This window comes from Phoca vitulina, unplaced genomic scaffold (assembly GCF_004348235.1).
Source record: "Phoca vitulina isolate PV1807 unplaced genomic scaffold, GSC_HSeal_1.0 scaffold50, whole genome shotgun sequence".
NCBI lineage: Eukaryota > Metazoa > Chordata > Mammalia > Carnivora > Phocidae > Phoca > Phoca vitulina.
This window is the reverse complement of record NW_022589753.1, coordinates 8,479,342-8,496,881: the sequence shown is the minus strand read 5'-3', so window position 1 is coordinate 8,496,881 and position 17,540 is coordinate 8,479,342. Positions and strand designations below refer to the sequence as shown.

Below are 17,540 nucleotides of genomic sequence, written 5' to 3'. Positions count from 1 at the left end.
AGCGGCGGCGGCGGCTGCTGGTGCTGGTGCGGCGCCCGCGGCGCCTTCAGGTTGCTGGGCGCTAAAGTGCTGGGGTCGAGCCCCGGGGGCGGCGGGGGCCTGGCGGGCGCGGCGGGGCCCGGCTTCGCGCGCTCGCGGTCGCGGTCGGCGGGCGCGGCCTTGGCGGGCGGCGCGGGCGCGGGCCTGGCGCGGGGCTTGGGGAAGTGCGCCAGCGGGGGCACGTCCTTCCCCAGCAGCGCGGGCGGGCAGCCCGTCCGCCGGCTGCGCAGCACCGACTTGCTTCTGCAGTTTTTGTGGATGTCGGGGTTGTATTTATGCTCCAGTCTCTGGTGCATCATCAAAACCTCCGGATAAAAGGTCTTGAAGGTACAAAACGGGCAGGTGATCCCTGGGATTAAACTCTTGCTCAGAGAAATGGCGGGGCAGCCGTGAAGCGCCCCGAGGGACAGGTTCAGCGGTTTCTCCTGACAGTCCCCGCCGGCCCTGTGCTTGCCGTCGGCCGCCGGGCCCACCTGCTCCTCCGCGGGGCCGCCGTCAGCACCGTGGGCCGCACTGCCGTCCGCGCGCGCAGGGACCCCCGCCTCCGGCCTACGCGCGGGCTCGGGGGGCTGCGGGTCACCTGGCGCTCTCTTCGGGAACACGTCCAAACCCGCGGGGGCAGGAGCTTTGCCCATTTTATCAGTACCGGCATCAGTTGCATTTTTATTGAAATCCTGAGTATCTCTGTGTACTGGTGATTGGACAGTGCTGCCCAGAACATTCTGAAAGGTAGACGCCATCCCCTTAAGTGGCTTTGCAGGTGGGCTGCCTTTAACATCTTTGGCACCATCGAAACATCTTTTCAAATTTTTGGTTTGCGCACCGTCGGCGGCTAGTAGTGCATCTTCGGTCTCCTGGTTTTTCCCATCGGTCTTGACTTCGGCGGCAATATCGATCTGCTTGTCCTTGTGATGCCTCTCCAGATGATAGCGAAGAGATGTCTTCTGGGCCGCGGCGTAGTCGCAGAATTCACATTTGTATGGTTTTTCACCTAAAACGAGAAATGTCACTGTGTCACCCAAGTTCATGAAGAACATCAAAATAGATCTCTGGAAGCTAAAATTATCTGCCTGGGGAGAATACAGGGTCTTTCCTTTTCCCTTCTCTCTCTACGAATCTGCATATCCAGGATTTTTCTCAAGTTGCTCACTTTATCACCCTTACTATACTATTTGAAAATGTGAACACATGTCTTTAATTTAAAAAAAATAGCACATTTTAAACTTACTTAACCTTCATAATAGCCCTGTGGAACAGAAGAGTATCATTATCCTGCTTTTACAGCTAGGAACACGGGGGCACAGAAAGGTATAATGACTTGCCCAAGGCTGCACGCACAGCTAGGGAGCTGAAGAGAGGCAGTTCAAGTCCACCCAGCCTCCTGAACCATTACTATGTCACAGCTGCTTCTACAATCTAAAGAAAATACTAAATATATTCTTGTTGCCTTCTAAATCATAACAGTTAATACAAAAAAAGCTGTGGCATGAAAAAACATTAAAGAGGTTTTAGTAAGCTGAAACAGTAGTCAGAAACTAAACAAGAAACAAACTTCGAAACATGAACAGTTCAAGTTACAACGACATTAACAGACCTAAAATGACAGCCACCATCAACACACTACACACTTAACTCTTCAACTATTGCAAGGGCCTAACAGAATATTTGAACAACAATATAAAAGAAGTCAAGACACAAAGCTCCATCGTAATTCTTTGAGCTAATAAGAATTTTAAAAATCTAGGAAGTTCCTTACCTGTATGCGTTCTGAGATGAATATTGAGGTAATAATTTGAACGGAAAAACTTCCCACAATAACTACATTCTCTTGAGGACGTAAGATGCTTTATTTTTCCTCCATCATCATTTTTATCTTAAAGCAGAAACAAAAAATATTTCTGTAAGAAGACAGCTCAGGTACACGAGTTAAGACAAGCTAAGTATTCTTGATGGAGACGGTTTTTTTTTTTTTTTTTGGAAAGCATAAAATAATTTTTATATTAAGTGTTGGGGTACACCAGAAAGGACAGGAACACACCAAATGCTATTTTGAGACTGTCTGAAGTTTTGGAAGCTTTTTATAACATGCGTGTCTGTTTCTTGGTTTTGTTTTTGTTTTCTGAGTACAGCAGAATTTGGTGTCCCGGATTCAGTTCTTCCTTTGCCTCAATCACAGGAAAGATCATTTAACAGACTGACATGCACGGGCAACTCTCTGTTCTCCCAGCATGTCTGCAACAAGCAGGATCTGGCAGACTGAAGCTGGACCTACAGACACTGGCTGGAATAACCAGCTTCTTCAGAATAACTGATTCAGAAAACGGAGCCAACAGAAATTGCCAGCTTCCCCAACCACCAGGGAAAAGAAGTGTATCTTAAGATTGGGCCAGCTACCACTAGAGGGTAGCAAGCACAACTTAATCTTTAAAGAAAATAAAAGGTTTCAGCATTGGGTCAAACGCCTAAGAAAGTTTGTCAAAATTCAGCACATTCTGGAAAGCAAACTGTATCATTCACAAGCACTCACGTGGCCAAAAATATAGCTGAGATCAATCAAAATCTGTCCCCAAATGACAATGGGCTAAACCATATACTTCAATCTCTGCAACGACCAGGACAGTGTATCTGGGCTGCAACACAGTAAAGGCCCACTGCTGCCACTAATTAAAGGATGATTATACCTAAACACCTAAACACAAAGACAAGTACACTGCTACAGTTAAGATACCTGCTCCCCCCCCGCCAAAAAAAAAAAAAAAAAATTTAACACCCATAAAAATGAGTGCTAAAGTTCTAGATAAACCTCCTCTTACCCGAATACTGTACTCGGTGCACTGCAGTGAGGACAAGGAGGTGGGGTCACCTCTTAAAACTGAGCATAACTAAACCGGCTCTTTTGCCTTGAAAACCGTTAACTCCAACTAAAAAGGCCTCTTTTCCCTGCTCCTTCCCAATTTTGTATTTTAGATTATATAGATCTAGTTTACAGATTTTAAAAAGCAGCTTATGAGCCAACTGTGGGCAGCCTCCAGGACAACCAGGACAGGACTGCATGATCCCCTGGCCCCTCAATTCCCCTGGGGAAAAGGTATGCACCGCTGAGCACCTCTCAACAGTAGAACAGCAGAGACCACCACTGACCGTGAAGACTTAAAAACACAATCACATGAAAAACCACTATTAAACATACTATAAAGTTGAACAAACACAAAAAATATTTACTTTGCCTTCTGATCTTAAAAGTCAATCTCAAGAAAGCCAGGTTGATAGTAAATAACAGGAAGATAAATCTAGACCACCACATCATAATATAAACTTAGGAAAATCAATTCTCTAAATACAGAAGGCCCAGCTTTGTCTTACAATCACACCCAATGAGCTGAGTTTGAACCTTACTGCAATTTCCTACTCCCAAGTATGTGTCAGGATTTATGGTATGTTGCATCATATCCAAAAAGTTATGAAATGGGGTCTGTTTTAACACAAAGGACGTGAAATGTCCACATGTACCTGGTTCCTGCTCCTTTGGCATCACCTCTGATTTTATAGTTTCTGAAAGGACTGCCAACTTTTTATCAAGAGGCTGTTGAAATTATCCTTGGGAGGTGGAAGACAAGGGTGGACGAACCAATTTTGCAAACAGAGAAATCAGGGCAAAGAAAGGTTAAGCAACACATAATCAGCCACAGAATAATGCAGTGGCAGAACCAGACTAAAGGCAAGTCGTGGCGCTCCCAGCTACCATCAGGCATTCTATCCGCCTGACGACCAAGATTTCCACCAGGTTCTTTTGCCCACACCACCTACTGGCAGAATGCGACCGGCCATCTCATTTCTTTCAGGGCAAGGGGGCAGCTCGGGGACCCAACCATCTCCCCATTACTACATGCCCCTGGACAGGAATGACACTACTAGGAACCACTATGAAGACAGGTCTCTGTGTTCAAGGCCTTTTTTACGTCATGAAGACACCATAATGGTGTTTTCTAGATTTCTGAAGACTGAAGTATCCTAGATGCTAGGTTTCCTGTGTCCCCTGAAACTCAAAACATCCTAAATCCTCAGTATGAACACTACTGTTCTCAATCCATCTTGTGATGGCAAAAAGAACCTGGCACTGGTTTGGAGCATGAAGCATCCAGTGTATCACCCGGTCAAATTCATCTTGGTCTCACACACGAGTTCTCACAAGCCAGCCACATACCATCAAGTTACAGTCAAAGAAGGCAGCAGACCTTCTTTCGTGAATGATAACGTCCCTCTAAGACTAATTCATGTTCCCACCATTCAGTTGTTGAAGATGCAAGAGGTTCTTTTAACTGTCGAATTTCAAGCAGCAGAATCCTTTACTCAAACAAAACATTATTAAACAGACAGAAGCAGCTCCGGTTTAAGTACAAATGGGCAAGACCTGAACCACAGGTGGGATCCTCTGCCTTGGATAATGTCCATTGGGCTTCAAGAAATAAGAGGTTCCCTGAACCTTCAGCGGTGACTCCCGTTTCCTCTAAAAAGCCATTAGTTCAAGAAAAATCTGAGCATTTGAGATTCCGTTAAACCATCTTTGGTGTGTTCACATTCCCTTTATTTTACACACAAATGGTCTTGGTCCCTGAGCTAACTGTTAATGAATACTAGCCCCCCAGACATAGAGGACTGGGTACCAGGTAGCACCAGTTTCTCTAAAGATACCCTTGCTCTGGCCGATAATCATTCCCAGTACCTTTTGTGACTAGAACACCAGCTGGAGGAAGCGCATGAGAGCTGGGTCTCGGAGGACAGGGAAGTCGGTTGCATGTACGGACAACCTGTTTTTAGAGAGCAGCTCAGGTATGCCAGAAGCCCTGAAGTGAAGCCCAGCGTCTCTCAACCCTGACACCACTGACACTGGGCCACATAATCACCGGCTGCGGGGCCGCCCTGCGCACGGCAAGTGGGATGTTCAGCAGCATCCCTGGCCTCCCCCCACTGGGTGCCAGCCGCACACCAACACGGCTGTGACACCCCAAAATATCTCCAGACACTACCAGATTCCACGGGGGGCAAAACCGCCCCAGGTCAGAACCACCGCCTCAGACTGATGCGCAAGTGAAGATGATGTGTGTCCTCCGTGAGCAAAAGATACAGCAACAGAATTTTCAGAACTGGAAGAAGCCTTGAGCAGAACCAAGGCCCTGAGAGGTGAAGTGACTTACGACAGGTTGGCGCCCCAAGAGCCTGGCCTCCGCCCCAGCTCTCCAACCCTCATTTCTGGGACGGGGACGGAGGCAGGACAGCGCACATGGAGGAGAGGCTTACCCAGCTGGAGCCCTTCTGCAAGTCCGTCCTCAGATCCATCCTCAGAACCAGCTTCGCGATCTACGGCTCCGTTCTCATCCAGGGTGGCGGTGAGGTCTGGAGAACACGTCCTAGGCTGCCTTCCATCAACTGACATGGTCGGCGACTCGGCATCGGCCCTCCGGTCCTTCTTGTGCACTCGCGAGTGCAGGACCAGCTGGTGGTAGGTGCGGAAGGCTTTGCCGCATTCCGAGCAATGCGTCGGCTTCTCTTTGTTGCTGGACAACTTTGGGTCCGCTTCCACGGAAGGCACTTCACCACTGGAGGGTCTGGGCTTCTCTTTATCTTGTGCGAGGCCTGCGCAACTGCTTTTACTTGTCTTGGACTTTCCAGAACCTTCGGAATGGCTCTTACTCGTGTTCCAGATTTCGACAAGCTCCTCTTTTTCTGAACACGAGTCATCATTGTCGGTACTTCCTTCTTGGCCCGGCTGTTCCTTCACTTCTCGGCACACGGCGACTTTTCCTTTGGTAGCCAGCTGCCAAGCCTGGTAGGTGGTAAATGGATCAAGCTGAGGTATCCATTTTGTGGGCTTCTTGCCGGTTTCGGGGTGAGAGGTGGGTCTCAAGTTTAAAAACTGCAGGAACTCTTCCCCCGGAGATGGCATCCCCCCCTGCTGAGAGTCTGTTTGTGTACTACTGGCACCGGAAGCAGATTCTTTGGTGTGCATCTTCCTGTGATCGATGAGACTTTCCTTATTAGGAAAGAGGAAGCCACAAACCATGCAGATTTTGTAAGGAGAGGAGATGCTCTCAGCGGCGTGCTCCTGTACCACCTCGTTGATTGTTGCCGGGCTCTCCGAGCCTTGCTGCAGTTTGCTCTTGGCCCCGGATTTGCCAGTGTGCGTCCGCATGTGATTTTTAAGAAACCAGGGCTCCTTGAATCTTCTTCCACACACATTACACCCATAGGTGAAAGAGTCCTTATGTTTCTTCATGTGGATCTCGACGTCGAAAGCCACTCTGAATGTCTGCCCACATACTTCACAGCTAAATTCTTCATTTTCCTTGCAATTCTTGTCCTTTGGAGGCTCTGTTCTCACTTGACTTTTATCAAGAGGACTAAGATACTCCGCTTCAACGCGCAGAACTGCTGGCTCACAGAGGATAGGCCGATGTTGCATTAGGACGTGTTTATTAAGGTCTTCTGAATGTGTGAAGGTCTGATTGCAAAACATGCAGTCCAAGGGCATATATCCTTCTATTTGGATGATGTTTTTCTCTTGCGTTGCTCTGAAAGGAACAGTGGTGGTCCCTTTTATTGACACGGCATCATCTAGCTCCATCTGGGTGCCAAGGGGATTGCCAATAACTTCTGGTCCATCCATATACACCAACAGGGATTGAGTTGGCATGTTTCCTGGCACTTTAGGATTGTATATAAAATAAGAATCCGGTGGAGGAATTTCTGGAATTGGGATAAGGCCACTTGTAAGACTTGTCACTCACACCCCCAGCAGCCCTGCACTTAAAACTAGAACAAATATTTGTTATAAAAGTTCAAAAGAAAGTATATATTCCTGGAGCTTCTTATCTTCCGAAGTCGTAGGAAGTTCAGTGACAGAGCTTCTCACTGGTTCTTTCCACAAACAAGGCAGACAGACTCCCCAACGCTTTGATTCAAATATGAGTCAGCACAAAGCATTAATTCTCTTTGTCTCCATTGAGTGAGTGATTCAATTGAGCAAGAAGTCAATCCCAGCAACCTGGAGACAAGGGATTTCCAAAACCTAGAGGGGGAAAAAAAAAACAAAACAAAACATAGAAATGGTTAGCTGCAGCCAGGGAAAAGAGAAGCCTGGTGTGGACGACTCACAGCTGGTCTGCCCGTAGCCTAGGTCATCTGCTCCTCCCTTAACTAACACAGGGCATCCTGTTCAACATGCTCGTTAATTAAATCATTAGCATTTTATCCAATCAGTACACTTATCAAATCGCTAGATTTTCATCCAGTTAAGAAACGTAATACGTGGTCCTTGAATGATTTAAATCTAAAATGTAAAGATTCAGGGCAGAAACTGTTAAATTCAGCGGAATACATTTTAAACGCCAACACTACAATGCACATGTGTATCCTTACCAACAGCCTCTACAAATCTAGAGACTATACCAACTGTGAAAAATGACAATTACAGCACTTTAAGTAAAAATTTAAAAGCCAGAACTTCAAACTGTCTTATACACAGTTGAGAAACACAGATGCCTAAATGCACCCTCGAAGCTTTACACACGCATTGGCCAACAACCTACACACACAAAAAACAGGAACCTTTCATAAAATCCACATTCAAAAACTACAGAACACTTCAGAATGATGCTCATCTTGGCCAAGAGAAACCTTCATCATTTTGGCTCACAGGATATTCTAACCCTCAACTCACTGCCCAAATCCCAGTTTGCTTGTAACAACTTTCTGCTTCAACAAGCCTCAGGGTTGGGCTTCCTTGTCCACACAATAAACAAGGAAATACATATACACAAAGCTACTTTGTGAATATACACTTTAAAATCCTCCACACAACCAGTTCAACATGGCTCAGTCTTCAATCAGAAAATGGGTCCTCCCACTTTTTTAACCCACCTTTCACATTATGCATTGGCCAGGTGAAAAATGGACTATTACTTTATTTAGCTCTGCAGGCTCAAATTTGGAAGGTAATTTTCACTCTTGAAGGAGAATTAAGCTCCAAAAACCCAATAGCCCCCACCTTTCTGGCAAGCACAGAATTGGTTTTCAATAGTCTCAACTACTTTAACTGAGGTCTGTTCATTCTCCCCAACAAGACAAAAAGACTTGCAAACTACTCCCACCACCTTCAGCTTTACTTTCTTCTCTCCACTTCCTCAAAGAGCAAGGGCCTCTAGGCTCAGAGAAGACAAGGAAACATTTCTTCCCCTTCTTTACACTCATAATAAAAGAAAATTCTCATGCCCCTTGCTATCTTTAGTTTTGAATAAACCAGATCTTTAACATCAAGCTTTTCTAAATAAGACTGCAGATCAAAGATTAGGGTAAAGAAAGAACGTACTAAAGTGCTTTATCTTAATTTCTGAGTCTTTTGTTGTAATCACAATGGAGGATAAAACACTGGGGTTGGCTACCAGCTTGGTGGGAAATAACAGAACACCCCAGAGACCTGAGTTCTAGTTCTGGCTAAGTCACAACCTTCAAGCTGCCACCACCACATACCCCATCTTCATCTACTTGGTGGAGATGGTTAAATGACAGGATCATCCTCAAGAGTTCCAAATTTCTATGGTTCTGGGGGGTAGGTCTACATTTATGGATAGACTTATTCAAAAGAATTTTTAATGCTATCTTAAATCAAGATATAAATGATATTTGAAAACACCACGAAGTTGACCAGCACATTTTCACCGGCTGACAGCTATATGAAAAACAGAAACAGCTCATTGAGTTCTCCACCGTGTACACAGATAAATTTCAATTTGAATAAAGGCTGTCCTCTATTTGAGGCCCTTTCTATTTTTTGGTTGCAAAACAGCTTTTTAAAAAATGAAAGAGTGGCATTAGGGAGCAGTAAAGTTGTTTTTTTTTTAATGCCCTAATTTGCCAAAATCAAAGTTAGTCCTCCATGTCAGACATCAACATTATCTTTTTCTTTTTTTAAAGAAATTTTACTACTCTATGATATTTTAAATTTGGGGGAACTCCAGTTTTCTACAGATAATCTTTCCCAAAAAGACACCAATCGTAAACTCAGTCTCTAAGAAACATGATGTGGGTACATCCCTGTTGTTTATTTCCCACCCAGGGTAACAGCATATAACTGGAAATGCCGGACTTCGAGAAACAGTGCAGTTTCAGTTTTTATCTCTGAAATGTTCAAATATATAGCTTAAGGGAAGTCATCATCAGCTTCTAACACGAGACCTGAAGGATTAGTAAAGGAGGTACAGTGCAAAAAAAAAAAAAATCATAGCAAGAAGAGCTTCAGTTTTGCGCTTCAGTTTTGGTGAAGGATGGAGGCCTGGAGACGAGGGGAAGGAGGTCCTGGGCCAGCGAGTCTCCTCGTATGGTGAGATGGGGAAGAAGACCCTCCCAGGCAAAACGGAAGCACTTCTCCCTCAAGGGAAGCTTCTGGCACAGATCCTGATAGTCATTAACTGTGCCCAGCTGTCCTGAGCACTAGACTACGTTGGGTCATAGCCATCCTTACTACTCACTCAAGAGAGGAAGACCTTGGGCCATTCCTTTGAAGTAAGATCCTAGGAGGAGAGACCCTTGTCCGCTGCTATCCCCTCCCACCTAGAAGGGGTCTCCGGCACCGGGGCAGGCCCTCAATAAACACCTAGTGGCTGAATGAACAAGCACTCCGTCATCAGCACAGGTACAGAGTCAATACTGAACATCTCTGGTCACAGTCACCAACCATAACTCATCTGATATTAACTCGAAGGTTCATCAGACCTTCTGCACGGCTCCCTATGGCTGCCATCTACTATACCATTCTCTACAGTTTCAAGGGTGTAATAAAAAATAATGAATCATATTTAATCACTCCACAAAGTTGACCAGCACAAGCAAAACTGTACCATTTGGATTTAAAACTACTCCCCTTACAGACCCACCAGAACAGAAATGCAGGACAAGCTGGGGAAATCTCTGATAGCAAATGCCTTCAACTCTTAGAAACTGAATGCAGACTGAACACTTCCTTAACCTATAAACCAATTATCTACATCACTTAAAACCAATCTGCTAACAAAATCTAAAATCTTTTAGAGTGACTGCAATAACAAAGACTTTAATACTAACAAAACTTACCAAAAAAAAAAAAAATAGACATTCTAATCTAATTAGTGTTAATAGCAACCACTGTAGGCGAGGGGGGCGAGCACCCACACAGCCTTCCCTGAACCTTCGGCGTCTCCAGGGGGAGCACGCGGAAGCCAAGAGCACCGCAAGACACTGCGAGCAGAGGAAGTTGTCTGTCTTCACGAAGACCTGGAGGAGGAAGGAGGGGGGAGATCATAATCCAACCCCTACAATCTAAATGCTTTTAGTTTGCCGAAAAGTGAGCCTTCAGAACACCCACCTGAAAGGCAGCTGGCAAAAATGGTTTTCAATATTTTAAAAAATGCTCCTAAACCTTTACTCAAGGCACCTGAGGCAATATCCAGTGTAACCTCATATTCTGAAAGAATACTAGGGCTGACTTGATATCATGATCACTTAAATGGAGACTTTAAAAAAAAAAAAAATTTACAACAAGATGATCTTTGAAAAGAAAATAGGAACCATATTGCTATCACTGCCTGAAAGAGAAGTCTAATTCTTTAGGCCACGTCTCCTGTTGTTGTTGTTGTTGTTACTTTAAAGAAGATACTTGTTTGTGAGTAAGGCTTCTGCCACCACCTCTAGATTCTGAAATTAGCAAATACTACACATTATACAATCCTTAATGAAAAACACAATAATTTGTGTTTAAGCACAACAAATTAGAAGTAAATGCCACCTTGCTGATAACTGCTGTCACTTGGGAACAGTTCTTTACGTCCAAATGTACTCACGCTGTTAACCTTTGAGACAGCACAGACTCTACTTCAGCTGGACAGGTTAGCTCACATGTTTTGATACGGAATATTTATTACCCTATCATGGAGTAAAAGGAATTCAAAGTCCTCAAAAACTGTCAAAAACACATAAAAATTCCATTTATAACCAAGTCACTTGCTGTATTCCTACAAATCTACTTTTTCCCTCCGAATCACTTAAGTGTCCAAATAAATGATCATTAAAATATTTAACCCACACAAACTGCTGGTCTCTGGCCAATTCATTTGTACCCTTTAAACAGCAAAATTATCTCCAAGATCTGGTCAGGAAACTTACAGTTTTTCTATAAATGTTCCTTCTGTAGGTCACACATACCGGTTTGGGTTTTTTTTTTTTTTTTGTCTTAATCCAACAAGTGAAGAGAACTGCACATAGAAAGCCACAGTGCAATCCAAACCTGTAACTTTAAATCCTTCAACCCTATTTCAAGGAAATCACCAAGGTCACACCCATGAGCTAAATGGTCAACCCAACTTTCCTAATATAGCTGTGGAAAGATGTTGAAAAGTTAAGTGAAAGAAAAAGATTAAAATATTCAGAAGTTTACATTCAACGTCACAATCTAAACTATCCAAAAGCAAATGACTGTTGAAAGGCAAAGCTTGGGGAGAGATCCTAGAGCACAGTCTCATTTTCTTGAAACTTAGAGCTCAGTCCTAAATACGATTAGAGACCAAAGTACTGTTTAAAAAAAAAAAAAAAAGTAATCATATTAGTATATTTGGGTGTCATGATTAAAAACTCTGCCTGATTCATGCCAAATCAATTAAGGTCAGTTAAAGGATCTTAATGTGAACTTGAAGCACCACATATTAGTTTTAGTTTCAGTATTATCAATATTAACAGATACTGTGGTCTGTAAACTGGCTTTTAAAAATTCCATCCTGACCGGAAAAAGAGAACTCTAGGGGAAATGAATAAAAAAAGAATTTTCATTAAGCAAGATTAAGCCTGGCTATCTGTGAAGTTACTGCTACTTAACCAGTACTACCTTTAATACTCTAAAAAGATTTCAGACAGGACTAACTGCACCAAAAAGAGGGATTTCAACAAACTAAAACAGTAAACTCTTCTATCTTTACCTGTATTCTTTTGCTCTCCACAAGGAAAACACCCTGTGTATGCGTGCGCACACACACACACGCAGATAACTGTGTATATAGATAAATAACTATAACCATCCTACTACACCACTACCCTACACACCTACAACTCTTTTTCCACACGGCCCAATGGTGAGTGTTCTTAATTATACCCCATTTAACTAACCAGATTAAATATAAACATGGGCACTGCCTTTTAAGGCATGAGCTCTTTCTTTAGCAACATTTAAATATTCCCCTCCCTATCTCTGTTGAGTAAATATTCAAGTTGTATGTCTGGCTCTTTCAAGTCACCTGTTTGCTTTCAAAATTAAGGGAAAAAACTCTCCTTTCAATTCATCCATATAACCACTGTTGAGGAGACTTATATACTCAACTGAAAACAAAGCTTATCCGCAGATTTTAAAAACCCCAAAAACACTTCTTCTGGTCTAACTGACCTGTTTTGAGGTTATCCTGATTTGACACAGGTAGGAAAAATAAAAACATGTAGTTCTCCTAATGCTGATACAAGAACAAAAGAGATCTAGACTCTCAATCTCCAGTCCACAGAACTGCATTTTAAATCCAAGAGGTTTCCTGACACGCTAGAAACTAATGAACAACAAAACACAAAACCCTAACGAAGCCATTACAAAACTGGCATCTGACTCCAGGGTCGTAGCTCCTCAGTACGAAGTGAAGGAATGTGGAGGTCAAAAACAACATAGGTAAAGCTTAAAGAACAAAAGCTGAGGAATTTAAACTAATTCTCTCAATTTAACTTACCCAGCTGTCTTTTCAGGTTTAGTAATTTTATTTCTCAACTTTATCATAAAATTACCAAACTGGCCCCTAATTTCCAGTAACTCTGTTATGTAGTTACCCTGGGCAGGAAGTAATGGGGACGTTAAGAACAGTCAGTCAACAAATGTTCAAATGTAAAGTCGTTAATGAGCATTCCAATGTTAAGCATAAAAGGGCAGTTTGTGGTGGCAGCCGGCTGCCAGGGGCCGCCCCACTATTTATTTGGAAGATAGCTTTATACAAGAATTGAGCTTGCTCATCATGAACAGCAGATTTTGGGAAAGGATGGTCCCTGTCCCACTTCCTCAAAATCAGATTTCTATCTGCCCTCGTGGTCTCAATTCAAAATCCTGTGCCCCACAGGCCACTATAAATTTGCCTAACTCCATTCTTGGTTGGAGAAAAATAATCCCGATCACCTTTTTCCTAAAAGCCAACACTTGAGAGTTTTTCCACCGCCCCCCAAGAGAAGGCCGTTCGGTTATAATGATCAAGCTTCCCTCTCCCGAATTTCAGAAATTTCCTGCTGTCTTTGTGTGTAATTCCTTCTTTCTTCCACGTGCATTTAAACTGGTTAGCACCCCTCCCCCCCCAATCTGGAGATGGGATGTACAAATCGAGACTCCCCCACAGCCTCAAGTTTAGTTTACATGCTGTAACTAAACCTTTCACTATTTAGAGCATTTAATGTGATTGGGATTTCTTTAATTTCTGCTCAGTAGCTGTTCTGTAAACACCTTCCAGGTTTTTATTTGTAACACCTCAGTAGCTTGAAAACAGTTCTGTATATTCCAAATGTAGCCGTTTCAATTAAAATCTCATTACACTGATTTTATTCTAGTGGAATACTCCTCAGCTTATACAACAGTCTCAGATTTCTCGTTCCTACTGTACAGTTCTGAAGCTTGAAAATATATAGCCATTGTTCAGAACTTTGGCTTCAACTTTCCAATTCATTTACTAAACATACTGCTACGGGGTTAAACTCAAATAGGAAATTAGCAATGAACCATTTAAAATAAGTCATCCCCAGCAACCTCAAAAACCCTAACATACAGGACATACTTGGCATACGTTGAGATGGAACATTCTCAACTGAACTTGTCTCTGAGCAAATGGAAACAAAGCTTCACGTGAAACATAAAAAAGGTCCAATTTACAGTCCTCAAAGAGTCAGATAAAAGTATCTTTTTTTTTCAAGTAGTAGATAGTAGACAGTGAAGAGTCATTAAAACTACCCCAAAGTTCTTAGCCACCAATATCATATTTGTCACAACTGTGAGAAAAGCATGTAATTTTATAAAGTGGGAAAACAGCACAGCTTTTGGGACCCCTGAGGCTCTAATCAAGCGTCTCAGAATTAAGAGTGCTCCAGGGTTGAGAAAAGGCAGCCCTGCTGTGGCAAAAACAGGCCATTTCATCATAAATGTTGTTAAAAGAGAGAAAAGTGGTTATCTGAAATGAGGAGAGAGGGACTCCTTCGTTGCCAGGCCATTATATTCCTTAATGATTTCATCAGTTTGTAAGTGACTTGATGATTAAGTCTTATTTTCTGATTTCCTCTTTAAAGGTCCACTGGAAGGGAACCAGGGGCTGCTATTCCTCCCAGAAGTTCCTCTGCCAAAAATGGAGGCTTACAAAGAGAATGCAAATCTACCTCCACCTTAAAAGTAAAGGCAAAGTCAAACCCTACTCTCCTCCCTCCTCTTCCCGTCTACTACCTGGAGGGGGGGGGGGGGAATCAAGCTGTTATCTAAATAGATTCTTCAGGGTGAAGGGGAAATATTTTCTACAAATTTTATCGAAGTGGTGTATTAGTTCCTTTTTTTGATTAGGAAGTGAAAGGGAATAATATGAACCCAAGACAACTGCTAAACTTCGATCTTACAAGTTATAAAAACAGCAAAGGTCAAACTGCAAAGTGTTAGAAGGTGCTGTGAAGATAAAAGGATTGAATGAAGGTGGACACTAAAGAAAAGTATGTGTCCTTCACCTGGAAAAGTCACAATCCTCCCCCACTTCCTCCTCCAGCATGCAAACCAAGGTGGAGTCTAAAGCAGCAGCCTTCCTCTTCACACCAAATAATTAAAATTCCAAACAATCAGATTATTAACCCTATTCCAACAAACAAGCCAAATAAATTGTAAATTTGTGTTGTAGCTACTGACAACAGGATTTTTAAATAAGTCACTCTGCCTCTTTGAATTTAATACTTATATAACTGATGAAAAAAAAATGGCAGCAATTTGGGGTGGGAGGGGTTTGACTTCACTAAAACACCAGGATTAAAAACACACATACTACTAGAGTCTTTGGGATACTGAACAAAAACAGTATCTAAAATAAACATGACTTCTCAGAAAAAGTCATCCACCATTAAGGACACACCTTAAAAGTTCTTAGCACACATTAACTAAGCAAGCACAAACTAGTGGTTTGACTGCTGTATTTTTCAGACAAAAAGCAATTAGATTATTACTGTGCACTTGTCACTGCAGACACTGAAGGCTTTTTAGAAACTCTAGATTATTCATTCTCAAAGTATTATAGAATTTAGCATTTTAAGTCTTATTTGATATCTATAAAGGCATCCATCCGTGGGGGAGGGGAGAGAGTACAGTAAAAGAACATTTTTAAATGTACTTCTTTAACACATACAAAAGAGAAGGTGCAAGGCCTCCCAAGACCCCTACCTAGTCGCCAGGCCTGGCCGGCAGCTGTCGTTACCCTGCCTTTTCTTTTGTTGAGCTTAATCTCATGTCAACTCATTCAACCAACTCAAAAGCGATGAAGACATAATTGAATCAACCTGAACTAAATCAGACCTAGGCTTCTTAAAACATACAGCTTAATGGTTCCAAACGATCTAGAAAGCTAGGAAACCAGCCAGTATGTAGCATGTAGTGGTCAATACTACACGACCCCAAACTGGCCAAAGGACCACTGCAACAGCCCTGCATTTAATACACGTTTAGGAATGTTCATGCCAATGCTTCAAGCCCTATAGGCTGATTCAGAAAGATAAATTGAGGCTCAAGGAATTTCAAAGAGGAATACACCAGAGCCTTAAACTCTAAAGTGACTATTCTTTTCTTGGGGGAAAAAAAAAAGAGAGAGGAAAAAAAAAAGTTTCTACTACTCCAAGTGTAAGCAGGCTACCGGGGTCCCAGAAGTGGCCACTGGTGGCTCTTTCCTGTTCTTGTAACTAAACCTTTAGGAAAAGTCCCCGCCTGCCCACCCCACCCCCATCCCACCCGCCCAAGAATGTGGCTTCCCGTCCTCGGTGGCCCTTCCCTGAATCCCAAAAACTGTGGGTTCCAATCCAGGACCTGAACGTCTGTCCCGATCCTGGGCGCAGGTACCGGCCTGCGCACCCCACAGGCCAGGTCTTGCCCCCACCGGGGCAGAACCGCCCAGGCCGCCCCAAATCCGGCCTCCAGGGGCCCCCAGCAGCGCCCTCCTCTCCCCTCCCCATCCCGTGCCGCTCGCATTTTGGGGCCAAAGCAAGAGAGAAGAGGGCTCTCCATCTGAAACTGCGCGGTTTCGCCACTCAGCGCCTCCTGGCAGAAACTTCCCTTTTAAAAAAAAGAAAGAAAGAAAGAAACACTTATAGGCGAACATTTCGATCCTTCCTGCCCTTTAAGTTACTAGTTCTGCTTCCAGCTGGCTTTGGGACTCCAACTAGAAGTGAGAGTTATAAAGATATTCTTTAAGCGTTTAAGGGCTATTTAAAAAGTTTCAAAAAATCTTTAAAATTAAAGGGAAAAAAAAAACACCTATCACACACATCCAGGAAACGCAGCCCGTGCACCGCCTGCTCAGGGATGGGCAGGAGACCGGGACTCCCGGGGACGCATTTGGGGGAGCCGGGGGGCTTGCTGGGGTGCGCGTCGGGGTCCGCGGCGACGCCAAGCCCCTCCCTCGGCCCCTGTAGACGCGCCCTCCGCCCGGCCCGTGTGGACGGTCCCGGCCATTGTTTGCGGGGGACGCCTGTTAGGACGCATTGTTTTGGCTGTTCCCAAGTTGCCCCGGCCCCTCCCGGGCCATCGCGGGGGACCCCGCGCCGGCCCCCTCCCCTCCGCCCGCCCCCCACGGCCCAGCCGGCAAACCCGGAGAGCCGCCCGGCGGAGCCACCCAACTTTTCCGGAACAGCCCCCCACCCACCCACGCACGCACGCAGCCCCCGGCTCCCTCCGGCCGGCCCCTCGGTCCCGGCCGGAGAAGGGGGACTCCCCCGCCCCCAAACCATCCTGACTATCCCCAAGAGTGAGTGTGATGGTAAAACACTGTACACACCGGGGGCTCGCCCGGCACCTCCTCGCTGCTGGAATCGCTCCGAAGCCGGGTGGGGAGGGGGCGCCCTAGAGGAGCGGAACAGAAGGAGCGGGGGCCGGGCGGGGCGGGGGTCATCCGGGGAGGGGGGCGAGCTAACGAGCACGGGAGACTCGAGGGCGGCTCGGGGGGACTCCGGAGGGCGAGGCGAGGCGCCCCTGGGCCCGGCGCGGGCGGGGGGCGCGCCCCCTTTACCTGCGGCTCCGGCTCCTCGGCCATTTCCTCGCTCGGCGGCGGCCGGGACTGAACTGACACCACACGAGCGAGCCGAGGTTTGAATGAGGAGGGAGCAGGCGAGGAGGGGAGGGGGCGGGGAAGGCAGGAGGGAGGGGAGGCGACGGGGAGTTTCTCTCGGCCTTTTGT

At 44.8% G+C, this 17,540-nt stretch overlaps 1 protein-coding gene across 1 annotated transcript in view; it reads right to left on the bottom strand.

Moving 5' to 3' along the window:
- Positions 1-7,972, bottom strand: part of ZNF217 (zinc finger protein 217) — a 13,961-nt gene extending 5,989 nt beyond the window's left edge. The window contains exons 1-4 of the mRNA XM_032387579.1: positions 7,957-7,972; positions 5,338-6,819; positions 1,796-1,912; positions 4-1,030 (exon numbers count right to left, since the gene is read on the bottom strand). Coding sequence (XP_032243470.1) covers positions 4-1,030; positions 1,796-1,912; positions 5,338-6,819; positions 7,957-7,972 — 2,642 coding nt within the window. The remainder of the gene's footprint in view (positions 1-3; positions 1,031-1,795; positions 1,913-5,337; positions 6,820-7,956) is intronic.
- Positions 7,973-17,540: the final 9,568 nt, after the last annotated feature.